The sequence below is a fragment of the Nicotiana tomentosiformis genome, chromosome 3 (genome assembly GCF_000390325.3).
Source record: "Nicotiana tomentosiformis chromosome 3, ASM39032v3, whole genome shotgun sequence".
NCBI classification, from domain to species: domain Eukaryota; kingdom Viridiplantae; phylum Streptophyta; class Magnoliopsida; order Solanales; family Solanaceae; genus Nicotiana; species Nicotiana tomentosiformis.
Window position 1 is genome coordinate 24937760 of NC_090814.1, and position 23158 is coordinate 24960917.

General features: G+C 40.4%; 1 protein-coding gene across 1 annotated transcript; it reads right to left on the reverse strand.

Annotated features, from left to right (window-relative positions):
• Positions 1-13602: 13602 nt before the first annotated feature.
• On the reverse strand, positions 13603-18303 carry LOC104097241 (protein BEARSKIN2). The gene is made up of 3 exons (XM_009603786.4): positions 17809-18303; positions 16645-16922; positions 13603-14419 (listed from the first exon to the last, which is right to left on the reverse strand). Exons 1-3 carry the CDS (start codon positions 17969-17971, stop codon positions 13814-13816), a joined length of 1047 nt encoding a protein of 348 aa, XP_009602081.1. The 5' UTR covers positions 17972-18303; the 3' UTR covers positions 13603-13813.
• Between the last annotated feature and the right edge of the window lie 4855 nt (positions 18304-23158).

Genomic DNA, 23158 nt, shown 5'->3' on the forward strand with positions numbered 1-23158 from the left:
GGTGTTTTTAATACCAAAGTACTCAAAGATTTGTAATTAAGGAGGTTCTTCTTCTATGTCTATCTCCGCCATATGAATTAGGAAATAAAAAGGAGAAGGAAAAGCAGTAGCAGCAACATCGATGTGAAATTTGTTGGGAAAATAAATATATCTCGCCCAGGAATAATATCCACGACAAATAATAATAACATAAAAATATAACAATAACACTAAATCTTTTAATGGGGTAAAATACAATACCCTAGCGGAGCAATATTACCACTATAATATTACAACTTAGTAGTGTCAAGAGACTACTACAATTTCGAAAGAAATAACACTCTTTATTTTAAAACACCTCACTACAATAATACTGTCACTCACTATTTATCTCACAGACAACAATCTGTGGATTACTCTCACTGTTTTGCTTTATGCTTAGCTTCTCTTTGTTTTTGGTGTATTAAACAGAGAGGGAAGCATCTCTATTTATAGGCAAAGTTGCCAACCTCTTAGCCAATCAAATTTGCTCATTCAACAATTTGTTAAGTCGCCCAACTTGGCAAATTTGTCCAGCCGCCCACTTTCTTTCTGCAACTTTTTCAATCCTTTTCTTTATTTTCTTTATGGGTCCCACAAATCTCCCCCTTAATTTTGAATTTTCTTGGTCATTCCAAGTCTTGATCTCAACCTCTGAAAATCTTCGAACTTGAGAGGCTTTGTGAAGATATCTGCAGCCTGGTCATGAGACTTCACATATTTGAGCTCGACTTCCTTCTTGGTAATGCATTCTCTGATAAAGTGATACCTTGTATCTATATGCTTGCTTCGATCATGATACACCAGATTCTTGGCAAGTGCCTGTGCGGATTTGTTGTCAATACAAATCTCTGTAGCTTCAATTTGTGGATAATTGAGCACCTTCAATACTCTTCTCAGCCAAATAGCATGACACGTACAGGATGTTGCTGCTACATATTCAGCTTCACAAGTCGAGAGAGTAACAATTGATTGTTTCTTTAAACTCCAAGAAATAACAGAATCACCCAAGAAAAATACAAAATTAGTTGTGCTTTTTCTATCATCAATATCTCCCGCATAATTACTATCACAAAATCCCATAAGGTTGAAATCACTAGAACAAGAATAAAATAGCCCAAAGTCAATCGTACCTTTTAGGTAACAAAGAATTCTTCTAGTGACTTTCAAATGAGTGGAGGTAGGAGCTTCCATGAAGCGGCTTACTACTCCAACTGCAAAGAGTATATCTAGCCTGGTACAAGTCAAGTACCTCAAACTTTCCACAAGACTTTTGAAAAATATGGGATCAACATTGTCTCCTTCATCAAACTTGGACAATTTTGTCCCACTCTCCATCGATGTGTTCACGGGGTTGCAATCGAGCATGTTGAACTTCTTCAAGATCTCCTTCATATAGCATTCTTGAGAGATGAAAATTTCATCCTCCATCTGCTTCACTTCTAGGCCTAGGTAGTATGACATGAGCCATACGTTTGTCATCTCGAACTCACATGACATATATTTCTTAAAAACTTCAAACAAACTTGGGTTATTACCCGTGAAAATAAGATCATCAACATAAAAACAAACAAGCAAGATATCTCCATTAGTATGAACTTTAAGGTAAAGAGCATATTCATGCAACTATTCCATGCTCGTGGTGCTTGCTTTAATCCATATAAAGTTTTCTTCAACTACAACACTTTATCTTTATGGTTTTTGACCATAAAGCCCAATGGTTGTTCAACATAGACTTCTTCTTCAAGATAGCCATTCAAAAAGGCTGACTTGACGTCTAGTTGATGGATCTTCCACTTCATTTGCGCCGCCAAAGAGATCACCAAACGAATGGTCTCCATGCGGTCAACATGTGCATAAAATTCTTTACAGTCAATGCCTTGTCTTTGCTTGTAGCCTTTAGCCACAAGTCGTGCCTTGTATCTTTCTACATCTCCATCAGCATTCTTCTTTGTCTTGTATACCCATTTTACTCCAATTGCACGATGACCCTTGGGAAGAGTTATTAACTCTCAAGTGTTGTTCTTCCCTATCGACTCGATCTCCTCCTCCATAGCTTGCCTCCATATTTTGTCTGTAACAGTTTCATCAAAGTTCATTGGTTCACTATCAGTAATGTGACAATAAAAAAATTCAAAATTAGTAACTTCTTCCGTGCCATCATAGAGCCCTTGAATGCTCTTTGTCCTTTGTGGTTGCTCATTTGATGTCACGACCCCAAAACTTAACTTGTCGTAATGACGCCTATCGGTGGTACTAGACAAGCCGACCTTCCCAAAAATACTTCCAAACTAAATATAAAAGTAAAGTAAAGCATTCCATATAAGAATTGTTTCATAAAATCAAAGTTGAACTCAAATTTGGAATAAAGTGCGGAAAACGAGCCCCAAACATCGGGGTGTCACCAAGTCATGAGAATTTAAGTATTTAAAACTATTACAGCCAATGTCTAAATATCAGTACAAAACAAAAAGAAATATAGAAGGAGTAACAAGGTCATGCGGATGCTGGCAGCTACCTTGCAGTCTCCGAAACTCAAACAGGCCTGGACTCAACAATCTCCGTGCTCAGACACACTTGGATCTGCACATGTAGTGTAGGGTGTAGTATGAGTACAACCAACTTATCAAGTAACAGAAATAAAAAAGGAATCGAGAAGTAGTGACGAGCTATACAAAACAATTCAGTTGATAATTTTCATAGTTAAGAGTAAACATGAGTGAAAGATCAGTTGCATAATTACCAATTCCAGCCAGACAATTTTCAGCTAAATGCAGCAACAAAGTGAAATAGATGAAACCTCACAGACATTGTCACTCAAACCCTCAATAACTCGATACTCAACTCTTAGTCCTCAATGCACACGCTCAATATGTACCTGCGCTCACTAGGGGTGTTCAGACTCAAGAGGGGCTCCTACAGCCCAAACGCTATAATCTGCACGGACAACTCATATGTTGCACGGACAACTCACGTGATGCACAGACAACTCACGTTCTATAGTATAGTCTCACAAACAGGCCATCGGCCTTACTCAGTCATGAACCTCTCTAGTCTCATAGCTCTCAATAAAGAAAGGGAAAACAACCCAAATCAAAGTGTTACAGTATCATACGGGAAAATAACAAAGACCGAGGTAAACATGTACAAGAATCACTCTGACTGAATATAACTACCATGACCAGGAATATAGCCTAAGTATGATTTCTAACTTGAAAGTCAGTCAAGTTCTAGTAGACAGGAATGCATATAAACACAAATAAAGGCTATTAGACTTCACAGTCTCCCGAGACGGACCAAGTCTCAATCCCTCATGGCGTACACCCACACGCCCGTCACCTAGCATGGGTTCCACCTTCAAACAATCACATTATACCAAACTACGGGTTTCATACCCTCAAGACCAGTTTTTAAACTGTTACTTATCTCAACAGTGTAAAACTCCTACTCCGAAATGCTCTTTTCTCTCGAACCGACCTCCAAATGACCCGAATCTAGCCACGAGCAATAAAATACGATCAATATGAGCTAAAAGAATGAATCCCATAAGGAAAATACCAATTTATAGGTCAAATCTCGAAATTCACTCAAACCCGGCCCCCGGGCCCACGTCTCGAAATATGACAAAAGTCACAAAACCCGAAAGCCCATTTACTCACGAGTCTACCCATACTAAATTTATCAAAATACGACATCATTTGGTCCCTCAAATCCTCAAATTACACTCTCCAAAATCCCAAGCCCTAACCCCCTATTTTCACTCCTAAATCCCATTATTAGATGAGAAAACAACGGAAAAATACCATAGCTAGGAGTATTAGAGCTCAAGCAACTTACCTCTGTGAAACCCCTTGAATCCCCTTCAAAACTCACTCCAAAAGCTTCAAGGTCCGACTTGAAAATGGTGGAAATGAACAAAAAATTCGCGAAGTCTTCTACCTATAGGTTCTGCCCAGGTTTTTCGCACCTGCGGCTCAAAATGCGCACCTGCGAAGCCGCTTTTGCGCACAAATCTATGCATCTGCAGAAAATCACTTAAGTGCCCATCTCTGCACATGCGCTCCTTGTCCGCTTCTGCAACCTCGCAGGTGCGGAAAAGACCTCGCACATGCGGCCACTGCCAGTCCGCCTCACTTCCGCATCTGTGACTCAGTCTCGCATCTGTGGGCTCGCAGATGAGACCAATCTTACGCACCTGCGGTTCCAGCCCAGGTCCTTTTTGTACGCATCTGCGGCTCACCAAGCGCACCAACGACCTCGCACCTGCGGCTCCCCCTCCGCAGGTGCGAAAAAACACCAGCAACAGCAGTTCAGCTGCCTTTCAAAATTCCAAACTCCCGTTAGCCATTCAGAATCACCCGAGCCCCTTGGGATCTCAACCAAACATACCAACAAGTCATATATCATCATACGAACTTAGTCGACTCTTCGAATCACTCAAAATAACATCAGAACACCAAATTACCCTCGGATTCAAGCCTAAGAACTTCTAAACTTTCAAATTCCGCAAACAATGCGAAACCTACCAAACCACGTCCGAATGACCTCAAATTATACACACACGTCACAAATAACACCACGAACCTGCTCCAATTTCCAGAAATCCATTCCGACCCCGATATCAAATTTTCCATTGCCGATCGAAATCGCCAAGTGTCGAACTTTCTCCAATTCAAGCCTAATTCCACTACGGAACTCCAAATCACATTCCGAATGCCCTCCTAAGTCCAAAATCTCCTAACAAAGCTAATGGAACCATCATAATTCAAACCTGAGACCGTTTACACATAAGTCAACATCCAGTTGACTTTTCCAACTTAAGGTTCTAAATAAGAGACTAAGTGTCTCAATTCACTCCGAAACCACTCCGGACCTAAACCAACTAACCCGAAATATCATAATATAGCTGAAAAGCACAAAAGGAAACAGAAATGGGGAAAACGGGGCTATAACTCTCGAAACGACCGGCCAGGTCGTTACATCCTCCATCTCTTAAACAAATGTTCGTCCTCGAACGGGTCTAGAAACATACTTGGGGTCTCAAATAGGTGTGGATATCTGCTTCGCATCTCCCGCTCAGTCTCCTAGGTGGCCTCCTCCATAGGCTGACCTCTCCACTGCACATTCATCGAAGCTATGTCCTTTGACCTCAGCTTCCGAACCTGCCGATCCAAAATGGCCACCGTCTCTGCAGGATAAGTCATATCACCCTCCAACTGAACCGTGCTGAAGTCCAAAATATGGGACGGATCGCCAACATACTTCCGAAGCATGAAAACATGAAACACTGGATGCACGCTCGACAAGATGGGTGGCAAGGCAAGCTTATAAGCCACATCCCCTATCCTCTGAAGCACCTCAAAAGGCCCAATGAACCGGGGCCTCAACTTGCCCCTCTTCCTAAACCTCATAACACCCTTCATGGGTGATACCTTCAGCAAAACCTTCTCCCCAACCATAAAAGACACATCACGGACCTTCCTGTCCGCGTAGCTCTTCTGCCTAGACTGCGCCATGTGAAGCCGCTCTTGAATCAATTTCACCTTATCTAAGGCATCCTAGATCAAGTCTGTACCCAAGAGCCTAGCCTCACCCGGCTCAAACCATCCTATCGAAGATCTACACCTCCTCCCATATAAAGCCTCGTACGAAGCTATCTGAATACTCGACTGGTAACTGTTGTTATATGCAAACTCCACGAGCGGCAAGAACTGGTCCCATGAACCCCCAAAGTCAATGACACAAGCGCGCAACATGTCCTCCTATATCTGAATAGTGCGCTCGGACTGTCCGTCCGTCTGAGGGTGAAAGACTGTGCTCAATTCAACCTGAGTACCCAACTCTCGCTGCACGGCCCTCCAAAACTGCGATGTAAACTGAGTGCCCCTATCTGAAATGATGGAAAGTTGGACACCATGTACGCGAACAATCTCTCGGATGTAAATCTCAGCCAACCGCTCTGAAGAGTAAGTAGTTCCAACTGGAATAAAGTGCGCGAACTTGGTCAACCGATCCACAATAACCCAATAGCATCGAACTTCCTCGAAGTCCGTGGGAGCCCAACTACGAAATCCATGGTGATCCGCTCCCACTTCCACTCTGGGATCTCTAACCTCTGAAGCAAGCCACCCGGTCTTTGATGTTAATACTTAACCTGCTAACAGTTGAGATACCGAGCCACAAACCCAACTATATCCTTCTTCATCTCCTTCACCAATAGTGCTGCCTCAAATCCTGGTACATCTTCGCGGCACCCGGATGGATGGAATACCGCGAGCTATGGGCCTTTTCAAGAATCAACTCCCGGAGCCCATCTACATTAGGCACACATTTCTGACTCTGTATCCTCAATACGCCGTCATCACCAATAGTCACATCTTTAGCATCACCTCGTTGAACCCTGTCCTGAAAAACGAGCAGGTGGGGGTCATTATACTGACGCTCCCTGATACGGTCATAAAGAGAAGACCTGGAGACCACACAAGCCAATACCCGACTCGGCTCCAAAATATCCAATCTGACAAGCTGGCTAGCTAAGGCCCAAACATCAAATGCCAAGGGTCTCTCTACTGCTGGAAGATATGCTAAACTCCCCAAACTCTCCGCCCGGCGACTCAAAGCATCAGCCACCATGTTGGCCTTCCCCGGATGGTACAAAATAGTGATATCATAGTCCTTGAGAAGCTCCAACCATCTCCGCTGGCGCAAATTAAGATCCTTCTGCTTTAACAGATGCTGCAAACTCCGGTGATCAGTGTAGATCTCACAATGAACCCCATACAAATAATGATGCCAAATCTTCAAGGCTTGAACAATGGCGGCTAACTCAAGATCATGGACATGATAGTTCTTCTCATGGGTCTTCAACTGGTGCGAGGCATAGGAAATCACCCTACCCTCATGTATCAGAACATATCCAATACTACCCTCGAGGAATCACAATACACGATGTAAGAACCTGAAGCTGATGGCAGAACTAACGCTGGAGTTGTGGTCAAAGCAGTCTTAAGCTTTTGAAAGATCTCCTCACACTCATCCGACCACATGAATGGAGCACCCTTTTGGGTCAATTTGGTCAAGGGAGATGTAATAGATGAAAATCCCTCCACAAAGCGACGGTAATAACCCGCCAAAACAAAAAAACTCCTAATCTTCGTGGCTGAGAACGGTCTAGGCCAACTCTGCACCGCCTCTATCTTCTTCGGATCCACCTGAATACCCTCACTGGACACCACGTGCCCCAAGAATGCTACTGAACCGGGCCAAAACTCACACTTGGAGAACTTTGCATAAAGCTTCTCCTCCCTCAATCTCTGCAATACAACCCTTAAATGCTGAGCATGCTCCTTCTAGCTACGAGAGTACACCAGGATGTCATCAATGAATACAATAATGAATGAGTCCAAATAGGGCTGGAATACATTGTTCATCAAATGCATGAACGTTGCTGGGGCATTGGTAAGCCCAAAAGACATCACCAAGAACTCATAATGGTCATAACGGGTCCTGAAAGCTGTCTTAAGAATATATGAATCCCGAATCTTCAGCTGGTGATAACCGGACCTCAAATCACTCTTGGAGAACACCCTCGCTCCCTGAAACTGGTCAAATAAATCATCAATACGAGGCAATGGATACTTGTTCTTGACTGTGACCTTGTTCAACTGCCTGTAATCAATACACATCCTCATGAAACCATCCTTCTTCTTTACAAATAGAACCGGTGCACCCCAAGGTGACATACTAGGCCAAATAAACCCCTTATCAAGGAGTTCCTGAAGTAATTCCTTCAACTCCTTCAACTCCGCCGGTGCCATATGATACGGTGGAATAGAAATGTGTTGAGTGCCCGGCACCAAATCAATACCGAAATTAATATCCCTGTCAGGGGGCATGCCCGGTAGGTCTGCAGGAAATACATCCGAAAAATACCGTACCACCGGAACAGAATCAATGGTAGGAGTCTCTGCACTAGCATCCCTCACAAAAGCCAAGTAAGATAGGAAACCTTTCTCAACCATATGCTAAGCCTTCAAATATGAAATCACCCTACTAGGTACATAATCTATAGAACCGCTCCACTCAACCCTCAAAAATCCCGGCATCGCCAACGTTATAGTCTTAGCGTGAAAATCTAGAACAACATGACATGGAGATAACCAATCCATACCAAATATCACATTAAAGTCAACAATACTGAGCAGTAAAAGGTCTACTCGGGTCTCCAGACCCCCAATAGTCACTACACATGACCAATATATGCGGTCCACAATAATATTATCGCCCACAGGAGTAGATACATGAACAGATAAAACTAAAGACTCACGGGGCATATCCAGAAAATGGGCGAAATACGAGGAAACATATGAATACGTGGAACCAGGGTCAAATAATACAAAGGCATCTCTGTGACAAACTGAGACAATACCTGTAATCACAGCATCTGAAGCAATATCATATGGTCTAGTAGGGAGGGCATAGAAATGGGCTTGACCACCCCCTGATTTGCCTCCCCCTCTCGGGCGACCCCTAACTGACTGGGCTCCACCCCTAGTTGGTTGAGCTCCACCCTTGGTTGGCTGGGTGGGTGGTGGAGGAACTGGTGCTGGTGCCATCGGTCGGGTACTCCGTTCTGGAGTCCCACCCAATAGCCTAGGGCAATCTCTCATAATGTGACAAAACTATCCGCACTCGAAACAACCCCTCCTGTAACGAAACTGCTATTCCTGATGCCCAAAGGAACTACCCGGGGATATCTGAGCGGATGGGGCATGATGAGAACTCTGCACTGGTAGTGCACTGAATGATGACTGGCCCTGCTGATGACTGTGAGAACCATGACCAGATGATGCACCATGGTGAAATGGCCGAGATGTCTGAGCCTGTCTGAAATGACGACCTCTATCGTGCTGGAACTGACCCCCAAAAGGAGAACCGCTGAATCCACCCTGACCACAAGGCCTCTTGGCCTCCCTCTAAACCCTCTCCTGACCACGAACCATCTCAATCTGCCGAGCAATGTCGACAACCTCATCAAAGGTAGCACCAAACATCCTCTCTCTGGTCATAAGCAACCGTAGCTGAAAATTGAGACCATCTATAAACCTCATGATCCTCTCCCTGTCTATGGGAACCAACCAGATAGCATGATGGGCCAACTCCGAGAATCGCATCTCATACTGCGTCACAGATATATCACCCTGGCAAAGCTGCTCAAACTATCTGCGCAGCTCCTCTCTGCAGGACTGAGGCACGAACTTCTCCAAAAAGACCACGGAGAACTGCTGCCAAATAAGGGGTGCTGTGCCAACAGGCCTACGCCTCTCGTAAGTCTCCCACCATCTGAGTGCAGCCCCATAAAACTGAAAAGTAGTGAATGAGACCCCACAAGTCTCCAGAATACCAGCTGTACGGAGTATCCTTTGACACCTGTCCAAGAAGTCCTAGGCATCCTCTCTCTCTGTGCCACTGAAAGGTGGAGGCTGGAGTCTCCGAAACCTCTCCAACTTACGCTGATCATCCTCAGGCATAGCAGGAACCACATAATCCTGAGCAGCTACAACCGGCTGGGCTGGTGGTGCCTCTAGTGTCTGGAATCCCTGTACCACCTGCTCTGGTGTGCGGGCAGCGGGAGTCTAAGAACCTCCCCCGGCCTGAGAAGTGGTTGCGGCTGCCGGAACAGAGACCGCCTGAGCAAGACTGGTACACGCAGTTAGAATCTGAGTTAAGGCCTCTTGAAGGCCTGAAATCACAATAGGCACAGGTGGTGCCTGAGCTGGTGTATCAACAACTGGAATCTGGTCCTGATCTGGGGAAACTGGTGGATCTGCAGGTACTTCCCCAACTGTTGTACGGGTTGCACCTCTGCCCCTACCACGGCCTCTACCGCGACCTCGGCCTCTCGCGGCCTTGGCTGGTGGTACTGGTGGCTGGCCCTCCTGACCGGTAGCACGAGTCCTCACCATCTATGATAGAATGAAACAACATGTGTTTAATTACCAGAATAAATAGATACGCACGATAAGAATCCAAGAATGTGAAATTTTTCTAAGGGTTCTACAGCCTCTCGAAGATAAGTACAGACGTCACCGTACCGATCCACAAGACTCTACTAACCCACTCATGAATCGTGAGACCTATGTAACCTAGGCTCTGATACTAACTTGTTATACCCCAAAACATAACGTGTCGTGATGGAGCCTATCAGTGGTACTAGGCAAGCCGACCTTCCCAAAAATACTTCCAAACTAAATATAAAAGTAAAGTAAAGCTTTCCATATCAGAAATTTTTATAAAATCAAAGTTGAACTCAAATTTGGAACAAAATGCGAAAAACGAGCCTCAAACATCGGGGTGTCACCAAGTCATGAGCGTCTAAGTATTTAAAACTATTACAGCCATTGTCTAAATATCAGAACAAAATGGAAAGAAATGTGGAAGGACTAACAAGGTCCTGCGGACGTTGGAAGCTACCTTGCAGTCTCTGAAACTCAAATAGGCCTGGACTTAACAATCTCCGTGCTCAGACACACCTGGATATGCACATGTAGTGCAGGGTGTAGTATGAGTACAACCAACTCAGCAAGTAACAAAAATAAATAAGGAATCGAGAAGTAGTGACGAGCTATACAGAACAATTCAGTTGATAATTTTCACAGTTAAGAGTAAACATAAGTGAAAGATCACTTGTATAATTACAAATTCCAGCTAGACAATTTTCAGCTAAATGCAACAACAAAGTGAAATAGATGAAACCTCACAGACACTGTCACTCAAACCCTCAACAACTCGACACTCAACTCTCAGCCCTCAATGTACACGCTCAATAGGTTCCTGCGCTCACTGAAGGTGTTCAGACTCACGAGGGGCTCCTACAGCCCAAGCGCTATAATCTGCACGGACAACTCACGTGCAATAGTATAAGTATCTCGATCCGTACGGATAACTCACGTGCTGCATGGACAACTCACGTATTATAGTATAATATCTTACAAACAGGCCCTCGGCCTTACTCAGTCATGAACCTCTCTAGTCTCATAGCTCTCAATGAAGAAAGGGAAAGCAACCCAAATCAAATTGTTAAAGTATCATACGGAAAAATAACAGAGACTGAGGTAAACATGTACAAGAATCACTATGACTGAATATAACTACCATGAGCAGGAATATAGCCTAAGCGTGATTTCTAACATGAAAGGCAGTCAAGTTCTAGTAGACAGGAATGCATATAAACACAAATAAAGGCTATTAGACTTCACAATCTCCTGGGACGAACCAAGTCTCAATCCCTCACGGCGTACACCCACACGCCCGTCACCTAGCATGGGTGCCACCTCAAAACATTCACATTATACCAAACTCCAGGTTTCATACACTTAAGACCAGTTTTAAAACTGTTACTTACCTCAACAGTGTAGAACTCCTACTCCGAAATGCTCTTTCCTCTCGAACTGGCCTCCAAATGACCTGAATCTAGCCATGAGCAATAAAATACGATCAATATGAGCTAAAGGAATTAATCCCATAAGAAAAATACCAATTTATAGGGCAAATCCCGAAATTCACTCAAACTCGGCCCACGGGCCCACATCTCAAAATCTGATAAAAGTCACAAAACTCGAAAGCCCATTCACTCACGAGTCTACCCATACTAAATTTATCAAAATCCGATATCATTTGGTCCCTCAAATCCTCAAATTACACTTTCCAAAATCCCAAGCCCTAACCCCTATTTTCACTCCTAAATCACACTAATTAGATGAGAAAACAACGGAAAAACACTATAGCTAGGAGTATTAGAGCTCAAGCAACTTACCTCTGTGAAAACCCTTGAATCCCCTTCAAAAATCACTCCAAAAGCTCCAAGGTCCGACTTGAAAATGGTGGAAATGAACAAAATATTCGCGAAGTCTTCTATCTATAGGTTCGGCCTAGGTTTTTTGCACCTGCGGCTCAAATGCGCACCTGCAAAACCGCTTTTGCACACAAATCTCCGCATTTGCGGAAAATCACTTAAGTGCCCTTCTCCGTACCTGCGCTCCCTATCCGCTTCTGCGACCTCGCAGGTGCGGAAAAGTCCTCGCACCTGCGGCCACTGCCAATCCTCCTCACTTCCGCATCTGTGACTCAGACTCGCATCTGCGGGCTCGTAGATACGACCAATCTTGTGCACCTGCAGTTCTAGCCCAGGTCCTCTATATCCGCATCTGCGGCTCACCAAGCGCACCAGTGACCTCGCACCTGCGGCTCCCGCTCCGCAGGTGCGGAAAAACACCAGCAGCAGCAGTTCAACTGCCTTTCAAAATTCCAAACCTCCCGTTAGCCATCCGGAATCATCCGGAGCCCCAAGGGACCTCAACCAAACATACCAACAAGTCATATATCACCATACGAACTTAGTCGAGCCTTCGAATCACTTAAAATAACATCAAAACAATAAATTACCCTCGAATTCAAGCCTAAGAACTTCTAAACTTCCAAATTCCACAAACGACACCGAAACCTACCAAACTACGTCCGAATGACCTCAAATTTTACACACACGTCACAAATGATACCAGGAACCTACTCCAATTTTAGGAAATCCATTCCGACCCCGATATCAAAATTTTCACTGCCGATCGAAATCGCCAAGTTTCCAACTTTCGCCAATCCAAGCCTAATTCCACTACGGACCTCCAAATCATATTTCGGACACGCTTCTAAGTTCAAAATTACTTAACGAAGCTAATGGAAACATTAGAATTCAAACCCGAGACCATTTACACATAAGTCAACATCTGGTTGAGTTTTCCAACTTAAGGTTCTAAATAAGAGACTAAGTATCTCAATTCACTCCGAAACTACTCCGGACCCGAACCAACTAACCCAATATATCATAATATAGCTGAAAAGCACAAAAGGAAATAGAAATGGGAAAAACTGGGCTATAACTCTCGAAACGACCGGTCGGGTCGTTACATTTAAACTTTGTTAAGAAGAAGGAGATGCAACATTGGTTGGAGAAGGAGGTGGAGTTGCATCTTGCACAGGTTCTACGGTCTCTAGTTCTTCTTCATCATCCAAGTTTGGAAGAAAATCATATGAAGTTTCTTCTTGAGCTTCCCAATTCCATGCCAATTCTTCATCAAATTCAACATCACGACTCACCGTCATCTTGCCGCTACTTGGGTTGTATAGCTTGTAGCCTTTTGAACTCGTATCATAGCTAACAAACACATGCTTGGCACTTCGATCGTCAAGTTTTCCTCTCCCTTGATGTGGCACATGAGCATAGGCTATGCTCCCAAAGATTCTCAAGCACTTGACACTTGGCTTTCTAGCTGCCCACTTTCTTTCCGTAACTTTTTCAATCATTTTCTTTATTTCTTTTATGGGTCCCACAATTTCTCCTAATTTGGGTACAAGTTAAAAGTTTTTTAAAAAGTGAGTATAAGTTAAAACAGCGTGACCGAATAGGGTACCCTATGAAATTTTTACAAAGGAGTTCAGTTTTTCTATATCCGGTACAAAAACTTGAATTGGGGAGAAAATTCAATTTTTTTTCTCCTAAATCAAATAGTGCGGGAACAAATACGTGACCATATCAATCATTTTTGAAATTGATAATTCACGTAGAGTAAATTGTGGACATTCAAGAATATTGATAGTAACATATTATAATGCAAATAATGTTGGGACTATCACTTACCCGTTTTTATAATCATGTAAATAACGGGTAGAGCGAGCAAATAATATTAGTATAGTAACTAGATCTACTTTTACATTTAAGAATCCAGATAGAAATATAGCGTTGTTATTTAGTGTAACCCCAGAAATCCATCTCCCCGCGCAGGGAAAGCTGATTGATTTGATTCACGGAGGATGCATTTGCATCATCAAACCTGACCCCTGCAGTTTTGGCTGAATTATCATCCTCCTGTCCGTGTCCGTGTCCGAGCTGGCCGTGGGAACTGGCAATCATTCCCCATTCATTCAAATTCTGATGATGATTACAACTACTTCCAACTTCCTGCTGGTTATAAGGGAGGTTCTGGTCGCTGCAGGCGCTGTCGGCGCTCGACATTAATTGCTTCACCATAAGGGGCGCTTGATGATCAGAAGTTGGGAGAGCTGAGAAGTCATGGTAGCCCAATGGCTTGTTAGGAATGATGTTTTGAGGTTGAAGTTGGAGGTGAGAATTATATTGTGGCAAAGCTAAGGGGATGTGGGAATAGTTTAGGCTATGGCCGCCCTGCTGCTGTTGTTGTTGTTGTTGCAGTAGATATTGGCTGTTGAAGGCGCGAGATTGGTGGCTTGATGTGCTGTTCAGTTGATCTGATGAGGCTGCGCCGCTCCCTTCGTTTCCAACTTTGAATAAATGTTTCTTCATGAAAACTCTACAAATCACCCAGCCATCATCCTGCATGTGCGTTTACAAGAAACAAACTTAAATTCTTACTGAATATAGAAAGTTGTCATTCATATTTTGATTGACTGAAAAAGAAAGAATATCACATAAATTGGTAGGGAGGAACATATATGTGTATCAATCAATTCTCTAGAGTATAGAAAGTGCAATATATGTGTATGAATCAATTCTCTGGAGTATAGAAAGCAGGAAAGAATATCGGATATCCCTGAAAATCAAGACTTTATTACGAGTTTGGATCTCGTTAATTAGCTTTTGTTTTTTCCAGTTATCTTTTCTATTTGCCTGTTAACCCTGCGATAAGAAGATAAGATATTTTAATTAGTGACGAAGTTAGAAACTCAAACTTGAAAAAAAAGAAAAAATTCCTTTACAAATAGTGTTCAATATATGTTTTATATCTCTAAAACCTAATATTTTACTTATACTATATGCTATGTAATTTTTCGCCGAAAATTGACCACCCTTAACCCAACTTAGCTTCGATCCTGACTTTAATCGTTTTGACTTTTAAACATGCGTGCATGCAATTTACATGTTAGACTTCAAATATTCCAATTACATTGGACGAATACCCCAGGCTTTTACAAGTAATCTAGTTTCCTATTTTGGGACAAAAGTTACAATTCAATCTTTATATAGTCGGGGGCGGAGCTAGAGTGTCCCGAGTGGCTTCGACCTAACCCAATAGTTTTGGTTCGAACATTGAATTTATCTTAGGAAATTCATTGAATATATACTTCCTCCGTTTCAATTTATGTGAACCTATTTTCTTTTTAGTTCGTGCCAAAAAGAATGACTCTTTTCCTTATTTGGAAACAATTTACCTTTATGCAATGATTTATAGCCACACAAAATATATATGTCTCATTTTACTCCACAAATTCAAAAGTCTTCTATGTTTTCTTAAACACCGTGTCCAATCAAATGAGTTCACATAAATTAAAACGGAGAGAGTATAAGTTATTTAGAATTCAATAGCTTAAAATCATTAAAATTCCGAACTCAAAAACTTAAAACTTTAATTCCGCCTCTGCATATAGTACTGAGTTTGAATTACTATAGGTTTGAATCGCAGTAAAGTTTTTACCCCTGACGGTCAATTATGCCCAACTGGACAGATGTTACCATTGCTTTTCTCTTTTTTAACTATCTAAAAGAAAAAGGAAAGGAAAAGAAAATTATTACTCCCTCCCGTGACTTTTTAGTCTTTTCATTTCGATCCGAAATAAATGTTATTTTTATGTAATCAAGAATGAATTAAATTTAATTTTTTAAATTTGTCGTTATGTATATATCCAATGTGTCAAGTTAACAATATGCAAATTTTAGTTAAGGGTAATTTAGTTAAATTTTTTTATTTTAAAAATTAATATTTTTTTAAAAGGTGTATCAAAGGCTAAAAAGTCACTTGTTGAGGAAGGGAGGGAGTAGCTAATGTAGCTTCCAAAATTGTATGCATGCAGTTGACTTATTGACATACCCCCGGACTTAAATTCGTTAGATGATTCCCACGCTTTGACCAGTACTCTAGATTTCTGTATTTTTATTTGTTACCTATTAAAAACAAAAATTAGGGGTAAGGATGTGAAGGCGCTATTCCCATCCTCCGCTTCCGGGCCCATCTGCCCCTCTCCTAGTCTATCTTAAATGTCTTTAAGAAGAGGTTTTAGTATAATCTTATTTAAAAGTATCAAAGAGAGGACACACTTTTTAGTGCGGATCTGATTCTTTTTAATTGACTAAGCTCGCAATCTATTTTTGTTTTTTTTGTTGCCAATGAGCGGTGGCTTGGTGAGAGTTGAAACTAAAATTTCTAACTATGTTAGAAGATAGAAGTATGTGATCATATCATTTAAAATTTAAATTGGTAGAGAGGACATACTAATATATATACTTAGTTATGGTCCTTCATTTCAATTTTGTGTTGTAGTTTAACTTGTACGGAGCTTAAGAAAGCTAAAGAACACTTTTGAAACTCTTGTTTTAAGTATATCATTACTGGTTATTAAAGTTTTCTTTTAAGAATAAAGTTTTTTTTAAGAATAAAGTTTGACATTTTTTCGAAATGAACTAATAAGAAAATAATGTCACCTAAACTAGAAAGGATGAAAGGGAGTACCATGGACAAAAGCCAGTTATCCGAGCCAAGTTATAATTAGGTATTTTATTGGGTTGGGGGGGGGGGGGGGAATCAAAAAGGGAAAGCGACTTACACTTTGATTTCCTTGAGGGTCATCAGCATCTTCAAGTCTGTACTCGTGCATGATCCAGTCAGTCTTTTGGCCATGGGGAGCTCTTCCTCTGTAGAAAACTAGGGTTTTCCTCATACCTATCTTCTTGAAGCTGTTCCTTATGCATTTGTCCCTCCCTGTGGCCTTCCAAAACCCTGCATTTGTTGCTCGGTTTGTCCTTGATCCTGTCGGATATTTTCTGTCCTTGTGGCTGAAAAAATACCACTCATTCTGTGGAGTTGATCCAATCTTGCACTTCTCTGCACATCAATATTGCATGAGTAACTAATTTACAAGATACCTCTATGAAGATTCTTTTCTTCCTAACTAGGGAACTATGTATAAGAATATTTCCTGAATCCTTGCGAGCTCGGCTAGATTAGAGAAAAGATTGGCGCCTCAGGGAGCAGACGAGTTAATACTAACTTTATATCTTACGATAGTAATTTGCATGGACACAAACTGAAATTTGAAAGTTTAAAAACATTTTGAGTTTACTAGACAATTTGGACAACTTTTAGAAAAGGTATTTTAATTTTGTTTTGTCGAAAATAAAAATTTATGCACGAAAAGGCTTGTTTGAATAGATATAGTTTTCTGTAGACTTGTAAGTATGTTATGAGTGGAAATAGAAATGTTCTTTGGACAATACATCAAATCATTTCTTCAAGAAACAGTTACGCGTATATTTTTCAAAAACTTTTGCGAAAACTTCTTTGGAAAATAAAACAAACATGATTTGAAAATATTTTTCAAGACTTCAAGAAGATTTCCACCAAAAAACCACCTTTGATCTCAAATTTGAGATCAATAAACTAAGTGTGCATAAGATATGATTTTCATGCCTTTGATCCTGAAAAATAAACAAGAAGCCAAAATGAAATGTAAAAATATTATCTTGTGACGACTATGCAAAAACGATTCTTAATCCGTTCAAAAGAACTGGAGCATCAAAATCCCTAGGTATCAAGACTATATTTGAGCTCAGACATGTTCGTTATGCCCTGTACTATTCAGCCAGGGCTTAACTTTATTTTTGAAACATAGTCGCTTTTCCTTTCTATTACCACTTAATTCGTTTCTAAGTTGTCCTAGAATTTAAACTAAGTATTAGTAGGTTAAAATGATAAAATAGAAAAGTTGTACCTTGCAAATCCCAGGGCTCAATCTTATTCAAGTCGACCTCTCTGATAACTTCCATGTCAAACTTCTGAAACGAAATTTTCTTCTTCAAGTAGTAATGAAGAAGCTCTTCGTCCGTCGGATGGAATCGGAAGCCCGGCGGAACACCGCCGCTAGATGTAGCCATGATCGATCGTTGTTCCCTCAAAGTATCTCTTGATTCAGAACTCGTTTCCTTATAAGTTGACTCCAAGAATAAATCTTTCCTTAGAAAATGTGATCATCTTTCTTTATATTGCTTGAAATGAGCTTATATATGCGCTTCTCTCAACTGTCAACGAGGTCTTGTGAGGGGAGAAAGTTAACGACCGGTCACGACGCCGGCGCCAAAGCTTAAAGCTAACGTAAACTGCAAGTTAGTAGAATTGAGACTGAACCTCAAGTATTTGCTACGCTTTATCCCCTACTCGTTGGGTTGGCCTTCTCGACGCGCATATGTAGAGATTGAAGTATGCACACTCTTTTCTTCATACGATGATTTTATCCTCTCCCCCCCCCCCCCCCCCGCAATATAAAATAGAAACGTTCATTCTTATACACTTTCCACGATATCTCAATATCACCTCTAGGAAATATGCCCACGTCTTTTCAAGTACTTTTAGACTGGATTACAAATACATGCAATTACCTTTCTCTTTGCTTGTTGAATTTGGTTGAATGGATACAATATATAGAAGTGTACTTTCCTTTTTAATTTGGACTAAAAAAATAATATATTTATATATTTAGAAGCAATTTAATTTGTTACCCTTAATAACATGATTTCATATCTATGAAAATGTATTTATGATATATTTTAGATCATAAGTTTTAAAAGTTTTCTCAAAGTAAAGACAATTGAATTAGTAGCTAGTGCTACAAAACAAATAGAAACTTAGAAAAAGATATTAAGAATTTAGTAGAAATTAAAGAAATTACTCTTTCATGAGCATAGATACGAGAGACCTCCCGATATATAAAAAGGCTTTAAAATTAGCAGAACAACATCAACCACAAGACGAATTGACTAATTACATCCTTGTACTGGTGAAATATATACCATACACGCGGCCAACATAGGAATCAACACGTGGCAAGCACTTCCTAGTCAGCTGGAGTCATCTAGATCAAATATTGAAGATCGAGGAGCTGATCCCGGGGTTAGCTTTATTCGCACCGGACAAGGCCATTCCAGAGCAACTCGTACTAGGATTACTAGTGACCGGATAGATGTATCCCACGCACCAACAGACTTTGAGATATCCAGGACTCTCTATTAAAGCACGATAGATGGTTACAATACAATTGGAAGAATTATTAGGGGCAATTACAATTAGGTTATCCTATAAATTACCCCATTACCCCACTATTAGGAAAATTCTATTTTACACTTATTTTGTACTACAAGCATTATATTGTAACTATAGGAGATTTATTGTGCTCATTGTTGCACCTAAGTTTCAATGATAACAATAGTGCAAATCTAATCTAATCTACTTGATTACAGGAAATCAGGATGACAATGCTAAATCAGAGGGAGCCAAAGGAAATCAAGATGTCAAGGCAAATGAAACAAGATCAAGCCAGCCATTATTGTAAGCTAGTTCGTAATTCAAGGATAAGTTTGGTAAAAGAAATCGTAAGATTCTGGTGATTGATCAATCAAGTCAAGTCGCAAATAACTCCCTTAATCAGGAATGCGGAAAAGATGAAAATCATTGAATCCAGCCCATCTCTTGAGCAGGATTCAGAGGCAACCCTTGGGTCAAAACTCTTAGAATATTCCTGCCTCAATTAATGGTCAATCTGCAATGGCTAGCTCAAAAAGAAGATTGCAAGATCTCAAGACTCTCATATAAGAAGACTGAAAGTCAGAAGGAAAAGCTATGAAACTTACCACTGTTTCTATACCTTTCTAGTTCATAGTACAAACATTGTATTCTTGAGTTTACAAGTGTCACAAAAGATATAGAAAGAGTTAGAAAACAAAATAAGAGTTGTATCAAGTTTAGACAAACACTATTGCTGAAAATCGTTGGTGGTGAACAATCCAAAATCACTAATATTATAATAAATTATTGAAGATTTAAGAGAACCCTTGTGACCCAAGAGAACTGGATGTAGGTACTACACCGGTACTAAACTAGTATAAAATTCTTGTGTCTTTAGCTTTTAATTCTACGCAACTTACTTCCGCTGCAAATCAAACATGTTGGAAAAATTTAGTCGACTGATTCTTCTTTAAGCTGACTAAGTTTTTAATTTGGCTACAATTTACCCCCTCTCTTGTACTTTTAATTGGTATCAGAGCTAGGACTTACAAGTATTGCCTAACAACAAGCGAGGAAAAGATCATGACGTCGAACACAGTCGTTGGAGCACTATTTCAAGAAGGAACTTCTTAGGTAAGACCACCCTACTTTAATGGCCAGTACTTTTCACACTGGAAAGTGGGTATGGAAACATATACAATGTCATACGACATTAAAGTGTGACGTGTGATCAAAAAGGGAAATCTTCCAATTCTCCCAAGGAAAGATAAAGATGGTGAGATCATAGTATCATCTGATCCTCTTGACTTAGATGATTACACTGAAGAACAAGCAACCGTTATTCAAGAGAATGCCAAGACTAAGAATCTCCTGTACAACGCCATAAGCGGTGAAGAGTATGAAAAGATATCAAGCTATAAAACTACTAAATAAATGTGGGACAAGTGAGAAGTCACATATGAAGGAACCAACAAAGTGAAGGAAACAAGAATAAATCTCCTGGTGCGTGACTATGAATTATTTCAAATGAAAGATGGAGAATCAGTCGAAGAACTGTTCTCTCGATTCAGAAAAATTCTCGGGGATTTGAAATCTTTTGGTAGACCAATCAGAAGTGGAGAACATGTCAGAAAAATACTAAGAAGTCTACCCACCATTTGGTAACCCAAAGTTATTGCTCTTGAATGTCAGGACCTTGACAAGATGTCATATGATGAACTTAGAGGTGATCTAATTGCTTTTGAGAAAACCCACTTAGATAGGCAAGTTCATCAAGTGAAAAGGAAATTAGTTGCATTTAAAGCAACTGTGGCTGAATCAGAAAATGAAGAAGAAGAAGAAGAAGGAGGAGGAGGAGGAGAATAAGATGAAAACATAGCTATGCTCTCCAAAGTAGTAACAAGCATAATGAGGAGAAACATAAATAAAAGAATAGGTAAACCAAATTTCAGAAAAGGAAAGATGGGAAATGAAAATGACAAAAATGATGGAAGATGCTATGAATGTGGAAAACACGAACATATTCAAGCAGAATGCCCTGAACTGAAAAAGAAACTCAGCAGAAATTTCCAAAAGAAGAAGTCATTTGGAGCATGGAGTGATAAAGAAGAGTCCGATCATGAGGAAATCACCAACATGTGCTTCATGGACATAACTGATGACAGTGATGAAAACTCAAGCGAGCTGGGTCTCATGGTAGATGAAAGAATAAATGAGGTACGTTCACCTATGTGTCCTAAATGTAATGAACTTCAAGAATTTATTGATATTGATTTTATAGACATTGAGAAGGTTCTAAATGAGTTTTGAAAGATTCAACGAGAAAAGAAGACTGGGCCATGAAACTAGAAGTATGTGAAATCAAAAAAGACATGCTTCAAGAAAAAGTTCATGAACTTCAACTTCAACTGAATGGATTGAGAAAATCCACAAGTCACAGTTCCATCAAATCAAACCAGTCAACTTCTCGTAATAACTCATTTAGGGCAAAATATCATTCTGCATGCATTCATTGTGGCAAAGATGGTCACAATTCTAACCACTGCAGGTTTAGAAATAGTAGAGAAAAGACTTCTGAAAGTCTTATTAATCCATCTTATTTTTATTGCAAAAAACTTGGTCATACTTCTAATCATTGCATGTTTAAGAATAACAAAAGATGGGTTTGGTGACCTAAGGTCTCTAACCAGGCTAACAATCAGAACACTAACCGTCTAGGACCTAAGAAGGCTTGGGTACCTAAAAATAAGTAATTTGTTTCTGCAGAAATACCGCAAGAAGAATCGAAAAGGGAAATAGAATCTTGATAGCGTGTGTTCCAGATACATAACAGGTGACAAACAATAGTTCAAATCTGTCATTAAGCTCGATGGTGGATCAGTCACTTTTGGAGATAAATCAAAAGGAAATATATTTGGAGTAGGAAAAGTCCCTCTCAACTCATCATGCGATGTAGATGCGGTCTACTTAGTAGTTGAACTTGGTTACAATCTACTCAGCATCAGTCAACTATGAGACAGTGACTATGAGGTTCGTTTCAAAAAACATGGTTGGTTCATTGAAGTCGAACATATAAAATCATTCTATCTGGAAACAGAGATAGAAATATCTATACTCTTAGTAATACTAATAGTCTAGGGAATCAAGTTTGTCTAGCTTTAATGATTGATGATCCCTGGGTATGGCATAGAAAGCTTGGTCATGCTAGCATGTATACTATTCAAAAACTTTCCAAACACAATCTTGTTATTGGACTTCCAAAACTAGATTTTTCTAAGGATAAAATTTGCGATGCATGTCAATTAGGAAAGCAAACTCGTTGCTTCTTTAAAGTCAAAAACACAGTTTCTACTACAAAACTTCTTCAACTTTTGTATATGGACCTCTTTAGTCCAACTAGATATGCTAGCATTGGTGGTAAAAAATATACTTTTGTTATAGTAGATGATTTTTCTCGATTCACCTGGATTATTTTTCTGAGTCATAAAGATGAAGCATTAAGGAATTTTGAAGTCTTCTGTAAGAAGGTACAGTGTGAAAAGGGATATTACATCCCTGACATAAGGAATGACCATGGAGGAGAATTTGAAAGTAGAGCCTTTGAAAACTTCTGCAATGATCAAGGAATTTCTCACAACTTCTCTTCCCCAAGATCACCTCAACAAAATGGAGTGGTAGAACACAAAAACAGAACCTTGCAAGATATGGCAAGAACCATGATTGTGGAAAACTCTCTTCCATACTACTTCTGGGCAGAAGCTGTAAGCACCATATGTCATATCATTAACAGATGCCTGATTCGACCTTTTCTCAAAAAGACACCATATGAGCTATGGAATGGTAAAAGACCCAACATCAGTTACTTTCATCCATTTGGCTGCAAATGCTTCATCCACAACAATGGAAAGGACAACCTTAGTAAGTTTGATCCAAAAAGTGACGAAGGTATTTTTCTTGGATACTCTCCCTCAAGTAGAGCATATAGAGTGTTTAATAAAAGAACCTTATCTATTGAGGAATCCATTCATGTTGTTTTTGTGAATACTAACCCTTGCTTAAGGAAT

What these genes read in the sequence shown, in the direction of transcription:
- LOC104097241 (XM_009603786.4), bottom strand. Translation starts at nt 17,971, where the DNA reads ATGGCTACATCTAGCGGCGGTGTTCCGCCGGGCTTCCGATTCCATCCG. An exon ending in TGAGCCCTGGGATTTGCAAG is followed by an intron (nt 16,923 to 17,808) that starts GTACAACTTTTC and finishes ATTGATGTGCAG; the next exon opens with AGAAGTGCAAGATTGGATCA. An exon ending in ACCCTCAAGGAAATCAAAGT is followed by an intron (nt 14,420 to 16,644) that starts GTAAGTCGCTTT and finishes ACGCACATGCAG; the next exon opens with GATGATGGCTGGGTGATTTG.